General features: G+C 37.8%; 1 protein-coding gene across 1 annotated transcript in view; it reads left to right on the top strand.

The window, feature by feature from the left end:
- LGR5 (leucine rich repeat containing G protein-coupled receptor 5) overlaps positions 1-25,977 on the top strand; it is an 89,096-nt gene that overhangs the window by 39,885 nt on the left and 23,234 nt on the right. Inside the window, exons 3-5 of the mRNA XM_058022636.1 lie at positions 11,590-11,661; positions 13,229-13,300; positions 24,212-24,427. Coding sequence (XP_057878619.1) covers positions 11,590-11,661; positions 13,229-13,300; positions 24,212-24,427 — 360 coding nt within the window. The remainder of the gene's footprint in view (positions 1-11,589; positions 11,662-13,228; positions 13,301-24,211; positions 24,428-25,977) is intronic.

Raw genomic sequence — 25,977 nt, 5'->3', positions numbered from 1 at the left:
GTTAAAGCAGTTAAACTAATTGATTCCAAAACAGTGGCATATAAGACAGATCTGTTTAGCCAGTTCTGACCTTCCAGGCTAAGTCTGGTCCACTTTTACAGCCAAGGTTAGACACCTCTCCATGCAGCATTCTTGCAAACCTGATGATCATGACTGGTACTTATTCTTAATCAAAGACTATGATCACTAAAGTAAAACATATTGAAAGTGTTTTTTGGGTGCATGTTCCTCCAAAAAATTTTAGAAAACGTTGAAGTACTTGAGACTTTCTAACTCTCAAAATAATGAATTCTGAGCAAATCTTCTATTTGTGAAAATGATGGGCCTTTCAGATTTAATTTTCTCTTAAAACATGTATGACAGAACTCCCACCAAGAAAGAAGTATGTTTCAGCTGCTTGATTATCAGCAAGTTGCTCTGCATGAACTTGTACAACACTATTAAGTCAAATTCTTCATTATAAATTCAAAATAACTGCAGATATTTATCAGTCTGAATGAATCCAAGACTCACTCTCATGTGGATTATTTCTAGACATATGTCATTATACAGGATGTGTTGAATGCCTGTTCTAATAGAGTGGTGAATTAGAGTAATGAATGGAAAAAAGATTTTTAAAAAAATCTAAAGGGTGAGACTCAACAGTTTTAGAGGCAACTACATCTGAGTGGAGACCTAATATTTTGTGATTACTTGCACTTCAAAGCAGTGCCTGAAACTACTTTATTTTAGAAATTAATGTCTCAATGAAACATGAGGAAGAAAGCCAATAATGATTTAAAACTATTTGAATCAGACCTACCTACAAAATCTCTCCAACTAGATATATATCCACATATAAATATATATGCATAAATATATGCATAGACACCCACACATGCACATATATAAAGCTTTAATTTTAATTTTAAACCCAGAAACATTCCAAAGATAAGCAAACCTTCAAGTGATATTTAGTAAATTGCTATTTTTCAGCAACTTCAATTAGGTGTTTTGGTAAAAGAGCAACAAAAGGCTGTTGTATTACAGTTATTTTACTACAGAGCAGTACAGTCCCAAAAACCCTCTTTTCTACAAAATCAAGTAATGAAGTCACCCCAAATAATTTGCAATCTACCTGCACTGCAAGAATGTTTTCTGACACATATGGTTATTTTAAAATAATCTTAAAAACAAATTAATATATCTACAAAGTTCTTAGATTGATCTTGGCATTATTATAGTGATCTTTCAGGCAAAAGTGCCTTTAAAAGCACAATTTACTCTAATACAGAAGTACAAAACTGCAGATACAGTACATAAGAGATGTATTATGTGAATCTCACCATGATTTGTGTTGAAATCCCTCTACACTCCCAAAGTGGTCAAGAAGCCACTGTATTTGTGAAAAAGTCCTAAATTACCAGGCATGATCTGTTATGAGCTGGTTGGTTTTTGTTTTTTTTTCTTTTCACTTCTCCCTCCATTCACTCTTTCTTGCTGCAAAGAGGTTTTCAAAGGGTTAATGGGAACCAGGTGTTCTTTTCCCCACTGACTCTGAGATGTGGGACTGAGATCTCTGGTCATGTACATTTTTGAAGGCTGAAAGCATTTGCTCTTGGAGTCCTGTGCAGTCTTTTGTTTTGTACAGGTGTAGGCATATTAGGACTAGCATTGAAAACAGATTCTGTACTTTAAACTATAACATAAGCTGGTAGAAAACATGATGAAAGTGCTGCAGCCGTAGTCCAAAACTTTTTTCAGAAAGTGGGAGAATCATGTAATTTACTTCAACAACCTTGGAACATTAACATTAAATACTAAAATATTTCCTAAAGGTTAATCTGCATACATTTAAAAGCCCCTAAGGCAAGAGTAAAAATGCTGGCAACTGACATGCAGAGCTAAAATAAAAAGAGAGTATCATCTAGTGGTCTCAAACTATCCACACATTCCAATGTCACTTCAATACCAGTTTTACAGTTCTTGCACAGCAGGGTTTAGCAGAGCTGATCCTGGTGGAAATTGGTTTGTGTCACCTCCATCAGCTAAAGTTTAAAAAACTGTTGCTGCTAAGTGACTTGTGATCCCCCAGATAATTTCAGAGCCATTCACAATCTAACACCTAAGTTGTGAATTCAGTTTCTTCACACAAATTGCAAACTTGGTTTCTTCATGTGTGCATCATGCAGATCAGACTGTGTCACTGTGTTCAATTCATGGTGTTTGTCAGTGAGAAATATCTGTCACCAGCCCAGCAAATGGCCCATGGCACACTGTAAATTCTGTTGCTGCAAGACAGATTTTGCCCATACCTGAGGACTGTGGTTTCCCAACTTTGCTTTAATATAGAGCTGCACCCAAAGTCCTGACAGAGGGAAGTGCACCAGTTGTCTTGAAATAAGTTGGTAAAAACAGTAAGGAGATGTTTACCTAGTCAATCAGTTGGAAAGAATTACAAGTTTTCTCCCCTAGTTTTTACATGCACAGTTTAGGTTTACTAAAAAAGAACAAAGCCAAGCACAGAGGATTCCTACTGTATGAGCTAACAACTTGTAACTTTTACATCCACAAAGCAAGGGCCCTGGTGTTCTGGAGCTCTCACTGCTTTTGATGCCATCCCTTTGATGCCACCAAAGCAAGTAGCAGCAAAGAACTCGCCCATGTGGATGTGTCAGCCTGACATCCTCCAAACTGCCCTTTTTGCCATCTTATCAAGAATAACAAGATGATGAACAGGGAAAAAAAAGAGGGAGAGAGAAAAACAGAGCAAATGCCTTACTAAATCAGAGCTGCTTGCATTGGTTATTATATAGCTTGTGCTGACAGATAATTATTCTGGAAATGTTAATGCAAATTGCACAGAGCAACCTTGACACTGAAACTGCTCTTCATCTGTGGGGTAAAGGGGAAGAAGGGGAGATGGTGGGATAGGGAAAAGATAAAAGAAAACCAAAAACATTCAGATATGCTTGCAAGCAGAAACAATAAATGTTCTAGGTTGAAATCCAAGAAACCTTGTCAGTGCTGCTGCATGACCCTTATTGAGTGTCTGTTGAAGTTTGGTTTTGGCTTGTAGCTTATAAATGCTTTCTGGTACTTGTAATTTATTATCCAGCAATGTTCATTAGGAACTAGTTTAGAACATCAAAAAGAGTCATTGGAAGTGCTTATTGTGTTTTGTGATCAATACAGATAGTGACATTATACTTAATTAAACTAGGGTGAAGCATGCTATATATCTGTAGATCCTGAGGCAGGATTTTAATTTAAGTCTTACAAATGCTGTGTGTGCTGCAGTAGCAAGTATGCAGAAATAATTTCCTTCTTTTTGTCAGTGGAAGTTCAGCCTGTTTGTAGACTGCTTAATTTCAGTGCAGTGAGAACTTTTGGTACCTACATGGGTCAATTTTTTTCACTTGCTTAGGATGATGGGTAAGGAGTTCAGACCACATCACATTTATATCTAATAGGTTCTCGAGTACAGTAGAACCAAATTCTTCCCTCTAAGTTGTTTATTTGAATTTTCAAAGAGGAGTAGACGGAATTCCTCCAGTAATTAATTGCTGTTGCCTCATTGAACCACTCAGAAAACAGCAGCAATCTCAAAACCTGGATCTACACAATTTGTGTTCTTTGCCTATCACAGTGAAATGACTAAACAGCTAATACATTTTTCATTATTTTCAGTTTGATCATACTGCAGGGTGCTGCAGTACACTTCAGCCAGTTCCTGCTATTAATGATTATTATTTCCTGCCTTTTCTGATGATACTGACACTACTGGGATAAAACCAAAACCAGCATCAGAAGTGTAAATGACACTTGGGAGACCCAGCCTAGGAAATATTTTGTGTATGATCCACCATTTATTGCTCCATCTTGCTGTAGCATTTAAATACTGAGAAAGAAATTTTAAGATCGTTCTGAGGGTTGTGATTTGATGACAACCTTCTTCAACCATAGAGGTACTGCCTCTTAATGATTGTATCCATGAGATCCACAGCTGGGAGCAGTGTGGGATGTCCTGGCCATGCTGGAGTCCCTCCTGACAGTTTCCTTGCTGTGATTGGAAGGAAGATACTTGGATACCTGCTCAGCAGAAGGAGCTGCTGCTGTCAGTGCTGGCTGGGGACAGCTTCACAAAGGAACAGATCAGTTTTCTTTAGCAGTGATTGGATCACAACCATGCTGGATGCAGAAAGAGTCTGTGCCTTTTTTAAGTGGAGAAAGAAACTGTATGTTTTGAACCATATTCTTAACTGACAAAAATCTATGATCTGTTTCATCAAAGGCAGTTCAAGATCAAATACACACTGATTTCATTCCAACTGCTTTAGGTCTGTTGGAGTTATTCCAGTTTACACCCTATGAGAATTTGGCACATGCATTTTAAAAGGCAATTAGGCCCTAAAGCAAGAGCAGACTGTGTTGTATTTGAATTTCCAACTAAATTCTAAGTAGCAATAAACGTAAAATGAAGCACAATTATGACTTGCACACTCTTCTCCCCTTATTTAAAGAAAGGAGAATATTTTTACATTTTCGTCTTTGATCTCTCTGACCATTCGATTTTTAATAGATCATTTGACTCTCATTTCTTTTTATATTACTGTAATTTTATAGTTTTAATTAACATGACAGATAGAAATATAAAAAGATAATTAAAATACACACTAACATTTAAATTCATAGGCTAGCAAAGTAACTCTTAAAAAACATTTTGAAATAAGTGCTGATATCATCTGTGAATTAGTAACACTGCAATTAATCATCTATTAATTAATGCATTTCTATTGCATTGGTCTGAGAATAATCATTAATACATTTAAAATCAAACTCTTAATGTTTTAGTTGACTTTGGTTAAGTGCTATATGAATATCCATATTGCCAAAGCTTTTTTGATGTAAGCAGCAGAAACGTTTCACGTTACCTATTTATCGACGTATATGTAAGCTGAAGAAAATTAGAAATAAAAATACATAAATTACATATTGGCTATATATTTATATAAGTGGTGTAAATATATGTGTAGTTGTGTGCTTGTGTACCTCTAACAAAATTCAACAGGAAACAAAATTGAGGCAAGATTCAAGATTGGTAAATTCTTCCTTGAATAAAGGCAATTTTTTATACTGGAACAAGTTGTTCTAGAAAAATATTTCGAAATTAATATTTTCTTGTTATGCTTCCATGTTGTTCCTCCCCAAGTCGCCATTTCCTCCATTAGAAATTGGGTTGTAGGTTATGGATTGATAGAAGTGTTATTGGTGCAGCTCCTCAAAGAGAAGTAAATTACTGGCAAATATGATACTGTGGCAGGATGCAAATGAGAGCCCCACTTCTACTTGTGTCAGCACAAATTTTTCCCCTGACTTCAATGAGACTGATATTTCACCATGGATCTTTATCAGGTATTCAGAACAATTATGGCAGTTGGAGGAGGCAGAGCAGGCTTTTAAGAAAGAAGTTTCAAATTACAAAAGAGAGTTTCTTGTCTGTACACAAGGTATAAAAGACACAGTCCATGATTACATTAATTTTAATGGAATTTTCTACATACTAGCATTTTAGCACCAAATTCAGGAAGGTACCACATACAGCAGAACAGGCCCATCTTTTGGGGTTTTTCACTGTCTCAGGCCTTCTGAATTTTCAATTTATATTCACAAAAAGAAGATTCTTCTATGTAATTTCTTTTCAATTTTCTGTCTGGAGAGGTTTTTAGCTGGAGCATATAATGGAGTAAGTGATGAGTGGAACATCTGTTTTCCAAAAAAACACATAAAGCTGACTGGATTGTGACTCTGTTGATACTAACCTAGTCATATAGATATAGGTACAGAAATACATATATGGATGTAGACCTATCCATGATAACATTGTCTTAGCATGTGCAGTCTTTGCTCTTATTCCTTAAATAAAATCAGCAAACCAATTAGTGAACAGAAGTAAAATGCAGAGTCAGAGACATATAGAAAGATTTTAGTTCACAGAATTATTCTTGTAGAAATGCCTCTGTATCTTCACACAGTTGAAGATTTCAGATTGCACTCACTATTCCATTCTGTATAAGATATTGCACTACATGGGAACTGATTAAATATAATGCAACAAGTGATGCAATGACATATAACCTAATCTGTATTAAAGGGCATGCACTGGCATTAGTCTAGAAACTCTGAGTCAGTCTGGTATTCATATCATAGTTTACTGGCAAATACTATGAGTCAAATATATTCATCAGAAATTTGAGTGTGATTAATTTCTACATAATTGTATCTGTTCTGAAATACAACAGTTTCACTTTGAAATAGTGAATTTTTACATTTTTTATTACCATTACATGTTGAGTCACACTGAGATCCAGTGTCATCTATTCTCCTATGCTTCAACACCTTGCAATATTTGATAAGTAACTTGTCCCAGAAAACTCCATTGTGCTAATCCTCTTAGAACACATTAATATTGACCAATGTAAATATATGCTTTTTCCCAAGGAGACAGTTGCCTCCCTCTCATGTCTTTTCTTGAGTTTTGATACTACTAGATTTGGAAATACAGTCCACAGATGCTTGATCAGCATTTGCTGGACTAGATCTTACTTAAGCAGAGAAGGAAAGCAGCCACTACCAATATTGTAGTGTCAATGTCTTCTGCAGACTGAGAAGTAGGTGGGTTAGATTTCCCACAGGTTCTTCCTACAGTTGGTGGAAATGTGTTGTCTTTATTAAATTCCACAGTTTTTTATCTGTAGAGAAGATTTTGTAGTGTTTCAAGTTCACCTTCATCCCAGCAGTTATAGAGGAGATGCTTGGTACCAGGTAAAGTTTGTCCTGGTGCAGAAAACATCCACACAAAAAGCTGTTTAGAGCTGGCAAAGAAAAATTATTGTACTAGAAATGTAAAGTTGACTGTTCTCAGTCACAACTCATATTTATTTGCTTCCTTCTGATGAATGAAGTTTTTTTCTTTTCAGACAATCAAAGGAAAATGGGAACAAAGTTTCTGATAATTTTTGGAGCTTTAGTTCTCTTGTCTGGGAATATTCTTTTGACTGGATGACCACCATTTCTCAGAACTATGACACTGCAGAAGAGGTCAGAATATGTCAAAGGGGTCAGCAGATGGGGAGCACTCAAAGGAGAGCCAGACACATCTTTTCTTAGATCGGCCCATAGGCCATGAACATGACCTCCAGCACTACAACTATTCCAACAGTGAGCACTGATTGCCAGTGGCAGCTCTGTGGCACTGAAGATATTTTATAAACTACTGTCATTTAAAAGTACAGAGGTCACTTGCTTTTCTGTGTACCTGTCAGGGTACAGGTATCACAGCTCACTTATTTTACATCTTTTAGAAAGAAACTTGCAGTAGTATAAAAACTATGCATAAGACAAAAGTATTCTGACTCAAAGCGTAGCAAGTAACAGGTACTGAAGGAGATATGTGGTGGCTCTTCTCTGTAAACTTTTCCAGCCTCCATTAATTTGCAAGATTATTCAAAGCAGTGCAAGTAAAATCTAAATCTGAAACAACATAATGTAAAAAATAGGATCCTTTTGGATTACTTTTTCATTGAAGAGATGTGATATATTTAAGCCTGAGTGTACTTAATGAGATATCTCTAATATGAGAGATTTTTAAACTAATGTCTGATGTGCTTAAAATAAAAGAACTTTTTAAAATGGATATTCAAAATTTTTCAAACAAAAAGAGTAAACCATTTGGTTATGTAAGTTCTAAAAACAACTGATTTCATTCTTGCTCTCAGAAGTTATTAACTAAATATTCAGCTGTAGAAACACATACTGCGTCCATTTTCATTCATTCAGGGAAAATTATGCTTACCCATTCAGACTAAAATTACTATCTGAAGTACATCCAAAATTCAGTAAAATACTGAGCAGCTTCCCTGAAGTAATTTAGGTAATAGAAAACAAAATAGCTGAAGTGGAGGAGAGTGTAGACACTTGATACATACTGTAGTGTCAACAATGGGATGAAATTTCCCTTTTTCCAAGGATGAGAATAGAAACACATTAATAGCAAGAAAATGCTTAAAGGAAGACATTAAATATTATCAGGAACAAATAAACCAAATTTCCTGAGCTTTGAGGCATGCCATAAAGGACTGATATGCTAACTTTTATCCAAGAATACTAAAAGCATTAGACAACCATCCAAATGAATAATTTTTGCTGATTTTTACCAAATACTGCAGCAATGAGGAATTCTAATAGGCCAGGAAGATGCTACTATTGTGCCAGAAGTGGTTTCACGGTGTGTTTTGGGGATAGATAGGTGCTTTTGCTGAACTTGTTCCAGAGACAATCATGAAAAGTGCATAATGGAAAAGGGTTTAGCACGGTAAATGAGTCCAGACAACATTGTTACATCAAAAATAATTGTTGCCAGATGTCTGCCTTTCCTGATGCTGTCAGGCTGTTTGGTGAGACAACTACAAGGACATACATATCCATACATGGCATTTGTGATATACTTGATGTAACCCTTTGCTGAAGTACGTGGGGTTGTACATGAAGAGCATCATCTGCTGCTGCATCAGCAGAAGAATATCATATAAGATAGCACTAATTACTGTCTGTAAAATTAGTGAGAGCTCTTTTCAAATTGAAAAATATTCAAAGCAGAACTTCAAGAATGACCTGAGGTTGAAAAACACTCACAAGGAGTAAATACGGAAGTTGTGCCTACCAAAGAGTTTACCATGATTTTCTACATCTATCTAAATTGTTTGTAAGACATTTTGAATAATTAAGTAGTGATCTAAAAGGAAAAGAAGCGAAAATTTTTAAAAGGGTTGGAGTCTGGAAAAAACCCCAAGTATCAAAAATTACATTTTGGTTTAACAGTTTGCGTAACTACCACTCAGAACAGCTCAGGAGCACAGCTGTACATTTTCAAAAAACACCGAACATTAAGGCTTGCTGTGGAGAGCCACTAAAATGCTCCAAATCTGGGAAAAACGAGTATTTAGCCATTGAAATGAAAATTTAAAGCTGCAAACAGTGTCATTACCAGAGTCCTGCGTTTACAGTCAGGTGATGCATGCTTGGTAATTGGCACAGCCCTCCCCCAGGAGCTCTTAAATAGGTCTGATTTTCTCAGCTAGCCCTCTTTGTGGAGAGTATTAAGTCCAAACAGGGAGTATTAACATGTAGTACATTGGGCAGTTTGCTTTGACTCAATTGCGAGTGAAGAAGGGGTGGAGGCCTGAAAGAGCATGCTCTTGAGTCTTCAGACAGGTGGGTTTAGTTCTCTGCTCTTTACCAAGTTTTCCATATGACACTCACAACAGTAACCCAAGTGAAAATCTCAATACCTGCACCTTCTTTTTTCTCCAATAAGGTTTTGGAAACCCATAACTTTCTGGCTCATGCTGAGCTCAAGTCCAGAATTGTGTCCAATCATGTTGTCAAAATGGCAGAGTGAAAATGTGCTTTAGGGATGAAGTACTCTTTAGGTTTTCTTTTAAACAATCATATCACAAGAACTGAAATCAGAATTAGATAGGTCTCTGCCTCTACTGGTTAGTGATCCACAAAAGGCATATACTTCCAGGAGCACAATCTGCTGTTCCTAACCTAATGCATGCCTGCTTGTTCCAAGAACAACCCAAAAGTCATTGCCATTTGTGTTCAGAATGGAAGCTGAAGCTTGCAGAGGGCCCTCACACATCTGAAAAAAATGTGTGAGTGCCTCATCTTGGAGCAAGAGCAAACCAGGTTGGTTTGCACATCTGCCTGCAGGAATTCAGCTGCATGTGCCCAGTTCTCAGATGCGTGGAGATCAGACTCCCCTACAGTCTGCAGTGAGAGACAAGCCCAGCAGCTCTGCCTGATGCTGATTGTCATTGCAGAGCACAATCACCTTCGTGTAACAGAGAGAGCTAGCTCAACATTGCAGGTTACGTAGTTCAGCGGGGATATCTGTACAGGAAAGAACCTCTTCCACTGACTGAAAATTCCTGAAAAATCTCTGGAGCTAAGATCTAGATCTTTTATTTTTCTTTTCCTTTATTTTTTTTTTCTTTCTTTTTATTTTTCAACATGTAGCCAAATGTATCTGTTTATTTTCTGTATGAAAGCAGTGGCTAAAAACAAGGTGTGCACAGGACCCTGTGGTTAGCTCCAGGAAAACTCAATCCCAAAAGAAAACAGCATTTAAGGGCCAGTCAGTGCTGGATCTTTGGGACTCCAGTCAAAAGTACTTGGCCTTCTCCATGAACAGTATTAGCAAATCTGGTGCCTATTTCAGCACTGTAGGTTCCTCTCTTGCAGCTTGGTACCTAAGGAAATTCCTGGAAATAGTCCTGAGTTCTTTCCTGAGGGGCCAGGGGCTGAATCAAATGTCAGCTCTGGTATCACATCAGCTGGGCTCTGCAATCCTGGTGTGCAGTATCTTGGCTGATGGAGCATACAATTCCACTTGGCTTAACTTGCTCTGCAAAGGGGTAACATCATATCAGTTTGTGGGTTTTGTCAGCCAGGAGTATACACTGGGGCCCTACTGACTCAAAGGAACTTTACTAGGAAGTTGTCCCTCACCAGTGAGATCTCCAGGTAGGGTACAGGTATCACAGCAAACTCAGGCTGAGTTGTGATGTCAGAAGGCTGAATGCAAGACCCTAGAGTGGGTTGGGTTGGAAGGGGCTTTAAAGACCCTCTAATTTTAACTCCTTGCCATGGGCAGGGATACCTTCCACTATACCATGTTGCTCAAAACTCCATCCAACCTGGCTTTGAGTAATTTCCAGGATCCTCTTGAGTTGCACTGATGGGCAGCTGGACATGGAAATGCCATTATTTCATTTCAAACAGATTCTCTTTCTTAGACACAAACCTTACAGCAGAACAATGCAGTCAGTGATATGCTTTACAGAGTTATTTGGTGTAACCTAGCTGTGTTTACCCAGGCCTGTAAAATATCTTCAGGCAATCTGAGAGCAAGATGCAGTAGAAATAGGGGGGAAAAGCCCTACAAATTTTAACAAATACACTTTTTGCCAACCTATTACGCGTGTGCTCACAGAGAAATCTGTTATTCCACCAGTAGAGTAGTTTTACATGTAGTTATTTCAGAATGAACTCTAATCATTGCTGCATGGATATATTTTTATATTTGTGCAAATGAGTGAAATGTTCACAGAAATCATACATGCACAATTCCAAAAGTTCATGCCTGTAAATCCTATGATGCTAATGGTTGTCGCTATGTCTCTATTGTAGTTGCTGGGGTTGTTCTAAACCCTGAAAAGAATATGAATAATTCAATCATAAATTTGCAATGAAATTTAATTTTTTTGCTGCAGTCCAGCTCTCAGTAAATCAACAGTGCAGTTACAGACTTCTCTTTTTTTGTTGCTGTCTTTTTGGGGATTTGTTTTGTTTTTGTTTTGTTGTTTGGGGTGAGGGGGGTTTGTTGGGGTTTTTTTAAAGTGTATTAATGAAAAAATTAGGCTCTTAAACTACTGCCTCTGGCATCAGTTGCTCAAACATAGCTGTGTTGCACTTTTTAGCAACCAAATTAATTCCACATGAAGAGAAGAGCTATTCACTCTTTTCCTTTTTCAAACTTTGCAGACGTCTTGCAGGAAATGGCTTGACATACATTCCTAAGGGAGCGTTTGCTGGCCTTTTCAGTCTTAAAGTGCTGTAAGTAAACTGTGTGTTGTTTGATATATTTCTGATTTCCTAAATGCTCTAGGGAACTAATTAACCAGTGAAGTTTTGATCAAGTAAATTACATATTTTGATCAGCTCATTTTCAACAATTCAATTGAAGATACATATGAACATCATTAAATCTTTTTCACATAGAAAGTATCCTAAACAAAAGTTGGAAAACATTAATAGCCTTCTAAAAACAACTTGCTCATCAAGTTGTAGATGTCTCTGTACAATATCAAAGGTAAAAATTGATTCAGTTAATAGTTTCTTTAATTATCTCAAAAGTCCTGATTTGAGCTGAATTTTTCATCATCACAAAAATCTGGGGGTTTCCTTTTCTTGAGAGACATGGGGGGGAAAACGTTATTGTATACAACACAATGTAATTTAAAACAGTTCACATTTCATATATTTTTCTTTGCATTGTAATGACTATTATCTAAATTATTAAAAATATTACAAAATTATATCATTTGGGGTAATAAGGCAGTACATGCAGTTACTAAAACTACTAGGAGGCTCCATCTCACAGTGTTTACACTAGAGGGGATCTTTGCCCATGTAAAGTTCACAGAAACTGTATTATTAGCAAGAGCACCAGCCTCTTTAGCAGTGTCAAGCCCGGCCTGGTGCTACTGTACAAATCTCTACTGAAAAAACACTTAGCAGGAAAAGAAGTATGAAGAGATTCCTGCTCCACCTACTTCTAAGTTGGCAAGCTCTAGTTCTTATTGGCCCAAGCAGATTTAGGCCTGCCAGAAATTATTTCATTTACAATGTCCCATTGAATATGCCTCCTTTTGAAGGCAGCATGTACTACTTTGGACTTATCCACATAGAATATTTATATATGTAGGAGTTGGTCCAAACAAGGGTGTTAGGTAGTATGAATGAAGCCATATTCAAAAGAAGGAATATTCTTTAGGAGTGGAAAGTGATTTTTCAATCTTTGCAAGGTAAATGATGTGATATTTGAGAAAAAAGATTTGTCAAGTCATTGCTAGCAACCTTTGGTTTGGGAAAATTTATTTAAGTGAAAAAAAATTAGCAGTTTAATTATAGAGATAAAATTTTATTCTAACTAAATCATAAATGTCTCACACAGTTAAGAGTTGATTTGCCATGGTTGCATTTTCGTGAGTAAGGATTTCAAGAGTCAGTCCTCCACAGCTTTATCAGAATGGAATCACTTCAGAAGGGGAACAATATCAGTGCATGAGAAGGAAAATTTCAGAATCACTGGAGGCAATTAGGAAGTTACAAGCCCTACTGAAAGCAAATCAGATTTATTCTTTTAGCTTCCTTAGCTGCTTTGAAAATCCTGCTCAGTGCTGATGTCTAGCTGTTAACAAAGCTAATATGCTGTGGGTATTTGTTTGCCTTGAAGAGAGCAGGCCTTTGACAGGGGCAGGGGAATGAACTGTTAGTGTGACTTTCTTTGTAATCTTGAAATAAGACTGGTACAATGAAGGTAAGCTTGGAAGGAAATTTGCAGTAGAAAGAAATGATCTTTACTGTGTTGATTGTGGCTTTTGTGCTACTCCCAATGCAGGATGCTGCAGAACAACCAGCTACGGCAGGTTCCTACCGAGGCGCTCCAGAACCTGCGCAGCCTGCAGTCCCTGTGAGTATCCCTGGGGAATCAATTTCCAACCTTGCATGAGCAGTAATATACAATTACCCAATAATTATCTGTTAATATTGCTTTGTAATGCGCTGAATCAACTTTTTCTTTTAATTCTCTTTGAGCTGCTATTCAAGAGAATTGTACTGTCAATTAAACATCAAAAGCAATTGATTTCAATCCAGTAATTTCATTACAATGGCAGCCTCTTTGCAGCATTATAGACTGGTTCAACATCTGAGAAGACACTCATTGGCTTGCAATGCTTTCTGTCAAAAACATGACTTCTTGTTAGTATTCTTTACCAGGGGAGAGAAGGAATCCCAAATTACTCCCTTCTTTTTTTTCATTTGGTGTAATTTTTTTTAAGCACTATGGAAAACACTAATAACTCATGAAACAAAATGTACTAGAGGATACTTAATTATATTCTGTGCTTCAGGCAGGCTTCTGTATTTATAGCTCTTGACTGTCCATGCTGACTCAGTCCACAAGCTCCAGTTTTAACAGAACTACTGCCAGAAGTCCTGCACCAAGAGTGAAGTGCAGACCATTGGCTGCTTCGTGGTATGAATGAAATTATTTTGGTGTGCTTCTGCCGTATAAGAATGGTTGTATCAAGTTGAGCTAAATGCTGACCTAGCCCAACATCCAGCCTGCAATAACAGGTGCCCCAAAGGAAAACAGGAAGGTCCAGCAAAGAGTGCAATACTGCTTTGGTAAACTGTTCCAGCAGCCAGAGATTTGCACTCAGGGACTCACTGAGTCTGTTGTGGCTTTGATAGATAAACGGTTTTCTTCTATGGGTTTGTACAATTGTAGTTTGAGCCAGTGAAACATTCATGATTTTTTGTGTCTGCATGTCTGCTGATGAGCTAGCATGGTGAGGTACCTTCTGATATGTACTTGGAACTTTTCACCACATTTGATGTTCTCTGCAGCATCAGGAGAAGGTGGAAACAGCAGTTTGGTATTCATGTACGCCACATTTATGTACCTCTCTTGTATCTCTATTAGTCAATTTTTCAGATGCAATCTGTTAGGATTGTCTGTCATGTGGAAGCTTTTCCATTCCTCTGTCATCCTTGTCGTGTTGCTGAACTCTTTTTCAGTTCTCATGTATTTTATCTGAGATGAGTGAAGGAGAGATAAGCCCTGTACAGAATGTTTAAAGAGCTTGGCACCATGAGTTTATAGAGGGCAAAAATTGATGAGTTTTTGCTTGCTTTCCTACTAATTCAAAACTTTGTTTTGTGTAATTTTTTTAACCTTTACTGAATGCTAAGCTGTTATTTTCATTCTTATTGCAACTGCAGGACTTCTTTCTAGCATATTAGTAGCTACTCAAGAACTTGTCCTGTAAAGTTGGAATTGCCTTTTCCCTCAGCACCGCTCTTGACACCTGTCTATACTGGACTTCATCTGCCATGTTCCTGTTCATGCACTTGGGCATCAAGAGTTTCTTCTGCTGTATTTGCACTTCATTTTTTGAAACCACTAAGATGTTTTTGCTATCTAAACAGAGGATGCAGTAAATTGAGTCAGTTACTGAACTATCCACAAAATTGTATTGTCACCTGATACAAAAATAAATCACAAAATTTTCTAAAGAAGCTACTGATTTTGAATCTGCAGCATGACATATCTAGATGATTGAAAACAGAAAAGCATTTCTTTGCTCAGAGGAAAATGTCAAATTACTCTTCTCTATGCTTTAGCTGACCACCTTATATTGTCACGGAATTATTTTCAAATAAAACTATTTTCCTAAAATGTTACAAGATCCAAATAGAGAATTCAATCTGGAAGTTCAAATAGCTTTCACAAGAAATGTTGCTACATTGTGCACTGATCACCAACATCACAAGTCAAAGTCTGACATTGGCAGGGGTAGAATGAGCATCTGTACCAATCTGGTTAGAGTTGTGTTGGTTGAGAAATGTGCTATGTTGAACAAACTATTTTTTTTTTTTTTTTGTGTAGGTAAAGAAGTTCCACCAGAAGGTTAATATATTTTATATACATATTGTTCAACCAAAATCTGAAGATCAAAATTAATGAAATTAGTTTTTTTACAAAAAAATCATGTCATCTGTGTATAACTTAGCACTACACAGACACATTATACTGTAATAGCTCCCATGTTCTTATGCCTGTCTTGAACTACATTTGCCTCCTTAATAAACAAAGCATTTGTTAAGGTTTCTAAAGGTGAAACAGCCCTAAGAATTAATTATCTTATAATTGTTATTTGGTCAGTGCTTTTTTTCTTTATTGACCAGACACAGACAGAAATATCTCAGCCATATACTTTTGAGGTTACAGCTCTTTCCTTTGATCTTTGAAAAAGTCATGAGAAAATGCTGGTCTAGTGACTATATTAGGTTTTGTTTCTGCTAAACAAACAAAAAAATCTTGCTGAGATCACATCACTCTATACACATTCTGGACCAAAACATGATAAGCCAAGCCAACAAGAGTTCCTTTGTTGCTCTGAAAGAGATTGTTGAATTTTCAGTACACTTGCTAAACAAAATGACAGTCTCACTCAGGCTTTGTTGCAGATATTTTTTTCCTTGGGTGAAGAAGTTGAAGAAGTAAACTGGAATTTGTGCAGTCTATTTAAAGGACTGAATTAAACAGAGGGAGAAAAGGAATGGTCAGTAGAAACTTTTAGACAGCTGCCTAGCAGACCCAAGATGGAATGATAGGGGTTTGTACAGAAAAACTACTATCACCTGAAAAACGATCACTAGCAAAAGAGACCTCTTTGAGGAAAAGAAAACTATTATTCTTTTGTTTGCTTAAAAGGGGTTGAGCCTGCCAGATAAAGGTGTGCACAGATTCAGTTTCTTGTTTCATATAGTCTAGGAATTTTCTGTTCACAAGGTTGTTTGGCATTGGTTTCTGATTTACAATAGGAATTATTTCTTGAAGCCTTTGAAATAGCAGGAGTCTTTTCAAGAGTGTAATTAAGAGGTTAAAAGCCTTCTCAAGAGCAGTTTCTATAAGATAACAACTTCTTCTCTTTATTATGTTTAGGTCTGCAGGTGGCATGATTTCTCAAAGCCTCACTAACCCTTTGCTTTAGTTAGCATATATGTGGGGGGGGGGGGGAAACAGCCAGTGTTGGGACTCAAATATCTTCCTTTTGTGGTTTTTCCTCAAGAAAGGCAGTCATGCAAAGGGGCAAACCATAGCAACTGCCTTGATACCTTAATAAATGTGAAGAGGATTATGTTAAAATCCTTTTATAGAAGTATCCATGTTTAATTGTGCATGTGTGCACAATATGTACATATGCACACACTAATATTCCACATTCACTCATAATGCAAATTTGTCACAAATTTTTGCATCCAGGGTATTTCTGGATGGTATCCTCTCCCTGTTATCCAGTTACAGCCTAAAAAATGACAGTATAGGTGTCAATATTGATAGAACCATTAGTTGATGTTAAATCACCTGTGCTACGGAGAATAAGAGCTGATGTGTTGCAGGAACAAGCAACAATTTCTTCCACTTTATTGTCCAAGTTGCATTGCCAGAATGTAGAATGATATGACAAGTTTGAGTGACAAATATTCATAAATTTCTTAAGGCCTGACTTACCTCTAGAACAGATCACTCTTATTCAGACAGCCGATATTACTCAATAATTACTATAAAATGAGAAATAGGCACAAAAGTTAACCCAAAACATGTAAGGTTTGTGAATTTCACCTTTGACAAGAAAAATCCATGAGAAAACCTAAATAAATGATTGACAATTTTTTTCTGTCACTGAAGCAAAAAAATAAGATTGAAACAATATTAAAATATTCTCTAGTTTTATAAAAGTCTTTGTAGTTCAGTAGTCAAAACCAGCGATGTGCTGCTTTGGTTAATAAATGAGTTCAGCTACCAGAGCTTGGGCAATGTTTGCATAGGACTCTGGTTCCCTGTGTGGCAGGAGGATCAAGGAAGTAATGAGTACATGCTGATTTTGAGACGTAGTTTTGAGCAGAAGGGTTTCTGTATTATTAGATAGTCCATAATTTTTCCTCAGAAATCTAGTGTGAACACAAATTATCCTGGTTGCTGGTCCTAACAATTGAAATGGCATTTATTTTATGCCAAGCACAACAGAGTGTGCAGTTACCTTGATTGAAAGGGAGGAACACACAACCACTGATGTGTCACAACTTAGTATGTGGCAGCAGGGTTCAAAGAGTCACTTGAATGCTCTCATCTCTATTAGTCACCTGGAGCAAATATATTTCTTTAGAACAGACGATAAGAAGGAAATCTCCTCATTTTGTGTTTCACACATCATCAATATCTCCATTCTGTGTTTAAATCAAAAAAACTTTTAGTGATTTTTAATATATATGTATAGTTCAATAACTTCTCACATATGTATATTGATGTGTTTTTCCAGTGTCATTTTTAATTAGCAGCTTATTTTCAAACTTTTTTTCATTTAATGCAGGTATTTGTTTAAATAGGTATCTTTGTTTCTCTAGTACAATCACCTTATTTTTAATTTCACCCTTTGTATAATGGAATTTACATATAATTTCAGTATGTTTGAACAAGCATGGCATGGTCAGAAACTGGCAATGACATATCATTAATATTTTTTTTACTTTTTTCCTAAATATGTTAATATTTGATTTTTCCCAAATATGTTAATCTTTGATATTACTAGCCACTTGAAAAGCTGCAGATCTTCATTTTCAAATGTTCCCACATAAAGGAGGAAAGGGTAATTGTCATTGCATATGGAAAAGCTTTTGCTATTCTTTTATTTGGATTATTGTAATACAACCCTTTGCAGTGAATACTATAGATGAAACTTCCATTCTATTTATTTTCTTGTTTAGATATCATTGTTAATGACGTCTAAACAGCTCTAACTGCTGCATTATCAGACACACAAATAGTCAAAATTAAGAACAGGTCGGGTGCTATCTCACTGCCCATGCCACACCAGTCATGCAGAACATTTCAAAGCAGTATTATTTACTGTATCACTTACTCTCATTCCTGTGACATTTAAAGGACTTTTGCTTTGATAGTGGAAAATAGGGCAGAATAGCATACAAAGCACTTTAAACAGTTGACAGATGGAAAAAATAAATCATCTTTTCTCCCTTAACAACCTGCAAAGCTACAATTTAGTGCAGTAAAGTGATTCGACTTTACAAGTAAGAGCAAAGTAGTGTCAATGAAATTTTTTAGCATTTTCCAACATAATTTGTAGATTTCTTATATTTTATTTATTGGGTATTTCGGCATTTATAGACCACCTGATTCTGACACTAAGTTTGATGCAAAATATTATCTAGAATTCGTCTCAGATGTTCTCAGTAGTTGCCTGTCTGGAACAGGTCAGCAAATGGATTTTTCAATGTCCCCCTACTCTCCCAAATATTTGACATTTCAAGAGAAGTTTCCATGCCTAGCCTGAAAAAGCACTGGAAGACTTTGAGGGCACATAGTTCTGCAACACTTCCAGTTCAGGCTTAAAATTAAAACTCAGCACTTTTTTTCCCCAGAAATGTTAAATTTGAACAATTATTTTCCACTTTGATGCATCTGTTAATAATCCTGCTTTTTAATTGAAAGACCAAACAACTGTGATGAAGCTACATTCTCTCACAAGAACTGTTTTCATGAAAAGACAGGAGCCTTAGTTGTGGTTTTCCATGTCACACCCCATAATAATGAAGGCTACAGAAGGTATTATCCTTCTCAAGAAAGCTGGTACCTCAACGGGTACCCACAAACTCCCAGAGGAGGAATTTCCCACATTTGAAATTGAGGTTGTTTGTACCCATGCAGATGTGTACACATACACAAAGATGTCTCAAAATTCGCTGTTGCAGTCTCCTTGGGTTATTGCACACCTTCACCATCCGTCTGCTGCAGTCCCAGGCAGTGGGCAACAGAAGAGGGACTGAAACACCAAGCAGTAGTAGAGTATCAGACCACTCCTCTCAGTCACAGACATTTTTCTGGACTGATAACCAAGGAGAGGAAGGTAGAGGTGCAAGGATTTGCTACTGGTTTTTTTTAATGTGCAGCCTCTAACTCAACCAGTCAGTTGCTCTCAAAGTGAGGTGCAAAGAGACTGTATCAGCAGTTCCAGGCCAGCTGGTGATGTATTCTTTCATCCAATAGGAGCCACCAGGCATCTGACTCTTTCCTGTCTTATGAGTAATCTCAAAAGAGTGGAGATTTATCAATCACATCTCTAAGACAGACAAATTTCTCAACCTCAGAACTGCTAGCCAGAACTCATCCTGCATGGCTGAAGCCCGCCAGGGTATGTGGGAGGCAAGAGGCTGCTGTTGGAGTGTTTGGCAGCACAGGGGCTTAGAGCAGGTTTCCAGTCAGGTCCTGGGGTCATGCAGTGGCCATTGTGGTAATCACAAGCAGGGCAGGCAGTGCTTCAGAGCACTCCCAGGCTCTGGCTGTGGCCCCCTGCCCAGCTGCACTCTTAACAGAGTCCTTGGCATGCTTATGACCCATGCCAAAGAACATTCCCCTGAACTGGGGAATGTATTCCTGGGGTTCATCTGGTAGATCACATGCCCCTGGGACTGTCCTCAACAGGTGACAGCTTGCTTGGGAGGCTAGGAAAGGTCACTCCGAGCCATTTGGCTGAGGACTTGAGGGTGCTCCCAGACACATCAAACATGTCTGTCTGTCTGTGGGGTCATGATCTGAGTCTGTAGCCAGGTTCCTGGGATAACCCAACAGCTGCTAGCCCCCACTTTTCCTCAGTTGTGGGGATTGAAAGTACCCAGTATCAGAGCCAAGGTTTTTATCTTTGTATAAACGTAGCAATGCAGTTGGCCTCTTGTCTGTATGCAGCAAGACAGCATCCATCATCTTGAATGCAGGTTTACCAACACCCCTGAGCAGCACATCTGAATGTGAAGTGAAACACTATGGATTGAGAAACTCCCAGGGCTGCAGCTACCTCCTCATGTAAGGCTGAGCGGTGGGACAGAAACAAATGCTCCTAAACTGTGACTTGTTATTTGTCCGTTTTGGTCTTCTTGTTGCCATGCAGGGTTCTTTGTATCAGTCCTGTAAAACTGAGATATGAGAACTGCTGGACTGTTGTGTTGTAATTAAGCTTTTTACAATAGTCCTAGCATTTTCCCCTGTGGACCAAAGGGGATATCCTGCTTAAAAGATCAGGTTTGAAAAACATGGCTCACAACAGCCAGCTCTATTTTTATTACATCCACTTTTCAAAGCTAGTTTAGATGTCACTTGTCATTACCTAAGTGGTACTTTAGTCAATCCTGTGAACAAACCCCTGAGACAGTCTGTGTGCCAACACACTAACAAAGATGGTGGGCTGCAAGTGACCCTCTCCGGGCCTTTGTGCCCTCCCCAGACAGGCCCTGTCCATCACTGCTCCATACTTCATGGAGAAACTTAAGGCTCCCTGCATTACAGAGCTGAGTCAGGAGAAGAGGAAGGTGATGCAAGAGGGACAAGTGCCACCTTCTTTAATCTACCATGACCAACATCAGTTTCCTGTGCTCCCACTTCTCTGCCTCCCCTACCTCTTAGGTACAGTCCCTTTTCCTTTGGTCTTACCTCTCTTACTTTAAACTTAAACATCAAAAGAAGCACTTTATCCTTGACTTCTTTGTGGCTTCCCTCTTCTGCAGACCTTTCATTGTGTTCTGGCCCTCATCCATTCAAAACGAGGCAATCCATGTAATAGCTGTTCATTTCAGAGGGAAAAATGGCTTGGGAGAAATCTCCTTCCTGATCTCCTATCTAGCATTTGATTTAAATCTAAATGAATAAGCAAGGCACTCCAACAAGATATTGAGGAATTTCTTGGTTGTGGAATATACCCAGGTTGTAGCTGTTTTTGAGAAAAGATACAGAAAATGGGGGAAAAAATATATATTCCCTTAGAAACCTACTACTTCTATGAAACTTAGCATCCATTCATATTAAATTGATTAAGAAATGCCAATCAAGTCTTTTTCAAACAACTGCCTTTGTCTGTACCAGTAAATGAGGTTTTCATTTTACATGGACAATATCTTTTCATAATTTGTGAGCATGGTTGCAGAATTCACAGTGTGTCACAGGAAACACTAGTGGGTTAAAGTCCACATATCTCAGGCTTTTGCTTTGAAGGTTTTAGCCATTTTAAGTGAGCTCATGGTGAATTTCATAGTGGCTGCTTTATTTACATGCTGCCTATCAGAAGAGATCAAGTATTTCTGTTTCCCTAAATTAGCTCTCTCTGGAATATAATAGCAGCTTTCAAACTCACCACATGTTATCTACATATATTTTTCAGTTATAAATAGGGTCATGTTTGTGAGTTAATGGGTTTAGTTCTGAAAGTGCCAAAACTTTGATCAACACATGTAAAACAATTGGCTGAAAAGGGTGATTTTGATCAGTCCTTTATACATCAATGTGCATTACCTACAGTATGACAGGAAACATAACCACTACTGAAACCTTTTAATATCTGCAAGAGGGAAAACGGTGCTTGGAAATTTAAAAAAGATTAGATAACGAAAGAGCACTTGAGGCAGTACTTCTTATAAGTACTTGCAGGATATGTAACCCAGTTACAGAACCTGAAGCACAAATCATTGCAGCTTTTTTGTTTCTTCCAAGCTTTATTTAAACAATAATTCAACTATCTGGAATTTCATTTACAGAACAGCAGTTCTGGTTGTCTTTCTGTTCTGTGGGTTTTATTTACATAGCCAGTGGTGGGTTTATATTTGGAAACTTCAGCTATTAAAAAAAAAAATCTGTTCCTTGATTTGCTACGAAATATTGGTAAGATAAAAATCCTGGTCTCACTGACGACAGCAGAAGTATTGCCATTTCAGCCACAGGGTCACATACAAACAAGTAACTGTTGGCTTCTCCACACAGCCAGCCATGCTGGGAGTGACTCCCATGGAGTGAGCAGGGACACCAGGGCTGCCCAGGCAGCCTTCCTATTGAACACTGAGATGTTAACTGCAATACTGCAGCACATGGAGTTTGAATAAAGCCTCCATTCTTTAATCAGGGAAACTGTCAAACTAAGGCAACTGTAACTTCTTAGTTTACATACCAGCATCACCCAGGGAAGAAATTTACTTCTGACTGAACACAAAGAAATCTCATCTACTCATTCAAATTATACCTTATTTGAAAACACAGGCATAACATGGTGTTGCCTGAGGAAAGGAAGAAGAAAAACATGAGTATTTCTAAACATTTCCAGCCTTACCCATTTGTTGACAGACCACTGAGTTATTTTGGAAGCTCTGTCTCTGCTGCCTGACATGTCAGTTATTATATTGAAAATTTAATTGTACAAGGGCTTTGACACTGAACCTTATAAATTTGTTCCAACTGACCTTGTCTCAGTTATTTGCCAGCCTGGCACGGAGCCTTAGCAGTCATTATTTGCTCTCATGAAGTAGGTAGGGCCAGCATGGAACAGGAGATAGAATGGACCTGACATTTTACATGACTGTAAATGAGGAAGCAGCTTTAAATAAAGAGATTAGTATGCCCACCACAAAGAGTATTGCATTTCTCTCAAAGAGACCAAATTTAGGTTGTACAGAATTACTTCTTTGTACCCCAGGTGTGGCTGTTTGTCTGTACTATTTTCAAACATCTATTTAAAGTTATTTCTGTTTTACGATTCACTTAATTACTCTTCTCTAAACATTTCATGAAAATTTTTAGAGCACAGCTTTCATGTTATGGAAAAGGTAAAGTCACTGCAATACATTAAAAGTAGAAAAAGTTTATCAGGGCCCACATCCCCAGCTGGGTGTTTCACAAACTTTCAGAAATCTGAAGTGCACTTTTAAATCTTTCCCTGAAAGATTCACAATGAAAAAGCAAAACACAGCAAAAACAAAAGCCAGTGAATAGATGACGTTGTATTTGCGGCACCACATCTGAAAAGGTTTGCTAGCTTTAATCCTTAATTACACAAGTGTAAGAACAAAGCATCACCTGCAGACTCTGCAGAACTACAAGGTGCAGTTGAGCTCCCTCTGTTGGCTCTGCAGCAGCTGAAGTGCATTTAGCAACTACTTTTTCAACACAAATACATCACATTGGCAATGTGAATCTCTAGGTAAAAAAGCATTATGCTGCTACTAAAAAAATGTGAACTTCAGTTCTCATTAGAATTATTAGGATAAACAATATTTGCAGTGAAACAGGCTCCCAAGGGAAGTGTTCACAGCAGCAAGGCTAACAGAGTTCAAGAAGTGTTTGGACAATGCTCTTGGACACATGATGGGACTCTTGGGGAGGGTCCTGTGCAGGGCCATGAGTGGGACTCAATGATCCTTGTGGGTCCCTTCGGACACAGCTCATTCTGTGATTCTATAACTCCGTAATATTAAAGGAAAGGTAAAGCAGGAACCTCCAGAGACTCAGAAGTGAGTTCTATTTATGGGTTTTGGAATGGGTGTTTAGCATTTGGAAATCCCAAACATCTTGCAGCTCGGTGATTTGTAGATTCTGGAAGAGAGTGTCTGGATGATTTTCGTGCGCTTTTTTGTTCTATGGTTTCAAACAATTGGAAAAGGAAACAAAGTCATACCCGGTCTTTAGAGAGACTCTGCTCAAAAATGATCAGTGTGTGCTCTCAGTGAGTTGATTGCTCCGGAGGAGAGCTGTTGTCTCTGCAGAGCCAGATGACAAGCAGACATTTAAACATGATTTTAGATCTCAAGGATGAGGCTGCAAGCAAGATGGGAATGTAGAATCTCCAGAAATTGAAAACTGGAAGTGGCAATCCATGCCCATCCTTTGGGGTTATGTTCATGGTAACAACTTCTTATAGCTGTTGTGCAAAGACACTTTTCTTTTCTTGAAGTCAATTTTCTCTGTTTCTTCTTCTCCTAGGCGTCTGGATGCCAACCACATCAACTATGTACCCCCCAACTGCTTCAATGGCTTGGTCTCCCTTAGACACCTGTGGCTAGATGATAATTCCTTGACAGAAATTCCTGTCCAAGCTTTTAGAAGTTTACCAGCACTTCAGGCAATGACATTGGCACTGAATAAAATTCATTACATACCGGACTATGCCTTTGGAAACCTCTCCAGCTTGGTAGTTCTGTAAGCTTTATTGATTTCTTTTTATACACAGTGTCTTCTTGAAGGGCTGTGGCATCTTGGAGAAACAGATTTTTTCTTGCATCTTGGTACAGTTTGACTAGCATTTGCTAAACCACTTGTTTTGATCTAGCTTCAAAGTTTCCATCTCAATAAAATATTCAAAGGAATTAAAAATCACCCTATCTGGTCAGCAAAACAAACAGGAAGGGGCGCTAAGTGTGTTGTCTAAGATTGAAAGAGAGAAGATTAGAAACAGGAAATGAACGGAAATCTTTCTGGGGAACTTGGAAAGAAGGCCATCCAGTAGAAAAAATATGCATTTCCTGTCATAGAAAGTATATGTAGTTGTGTATTCGGTTACATTTGCATACCGGTTCCACTAACTGAAACATGCACGGCTGGCACCAAAATCGGGAAGGCGTAACATGAATCATGGTTTCAGCTTCTTACCTTCTGGGAATGTACCAAATGGAAAAAATCTAGACTGGCTGGAGAAACTTAATGGAGAAGTAATTTCAGGATGATTTGGAAAACATTAACATTATTAAAGAGAGAATTATATAATCAAGCTATAGAGGCTGTCAGAAACCATGTAAGACACTTAGCATGTGGGAGCATACTCTAGCCCCAGTGTAAGCACTGAACCTGGCACACATCAGGTTCTTCATTGGCAGCTATAGTCACTATCTCTGCCTAATGGGGCCCCAAAATTGGGGATAAACACCTGACTTGTGCTGCAAAGCCTTTGCCTTCTCTTTACATTAAGCATCAATCCCTTTCAAGTTAAAGAATGGATGGACTTGTGATTGATTGACCTTCTAGACTTATGTCAGCAATGGAAAAGACAAGAGGCTGTCTTGAACATTGTTCTCTAGACCCCTACCAGAAATGTAGTGGTAAGAGGACAGTTAAGAAATGCAGGAGAAAATAATTTCTTTTCATGCCATGCTTGCTTCTGCTCAGTTAGGTTTCCTTATTTAAGCTCTGCCTTGCTTATTTCTAATCAACTGGGCTTTGAAGTGGTTAATAATTGAATCATTTCTCACAACCTACAATAGCTGATCTTTTTGGCTCATCAAAATCTTTGTGTGTGGTTCTGCTTTCATTGGGTTACTACTCTATACAGTGTGGCAAACTTTCTACACAGTGGAAAAGTGCATGGTCAATTGGAGCAAGTCAAAACCTTTATAATTAAAGATCCAAACATAATTGGAATTTGAAGATGCACTCTTCATGCTAACTAAAGCATTGAAGGTCAGAGTAGTCATTAAAAATATAGAGCTGATTGGGTTTCTTCCTAGAAAAGAAAAAACCCACAGAACATTTTTATTTTGCTGTCAGAATCCCTGCCTTTGATAGACAGGTAAACTCAATTTCTCTAGGTTCTGTAGAACATTCGGAGAGCCTCTGATCTTTAACAATATTTTCAGAATATAATTAAGGCCCTGGCAGCCACTCATTCACATCCTTTCTTTTCTCTTAGTGCCCTTCTCCCTTAGTTTCCCTCTACTACAAGGGTAGGATTTTGTGGATAAAATAAAAGGAACAAT

The sequence above is a fragment of the Melospiza georgiana genome, chromosome 4 (assembly GCF_028018845.1).
Source record: "Melospiza georgiana isolate bMelGeo1 chromosome 4, bMelGeo1.pri, whole genome shotgun sequence".
In the NCBI taxonomy this organism is placed as follows: Eukaryota; Metazoa; Chordata; class Aves; order Passeriformes; family Passerellidae; genus Melospiza; species Melospiza georgiana.
This window is presented reverse-complemented; position numbering and strand designations above follow the sequence as displayed.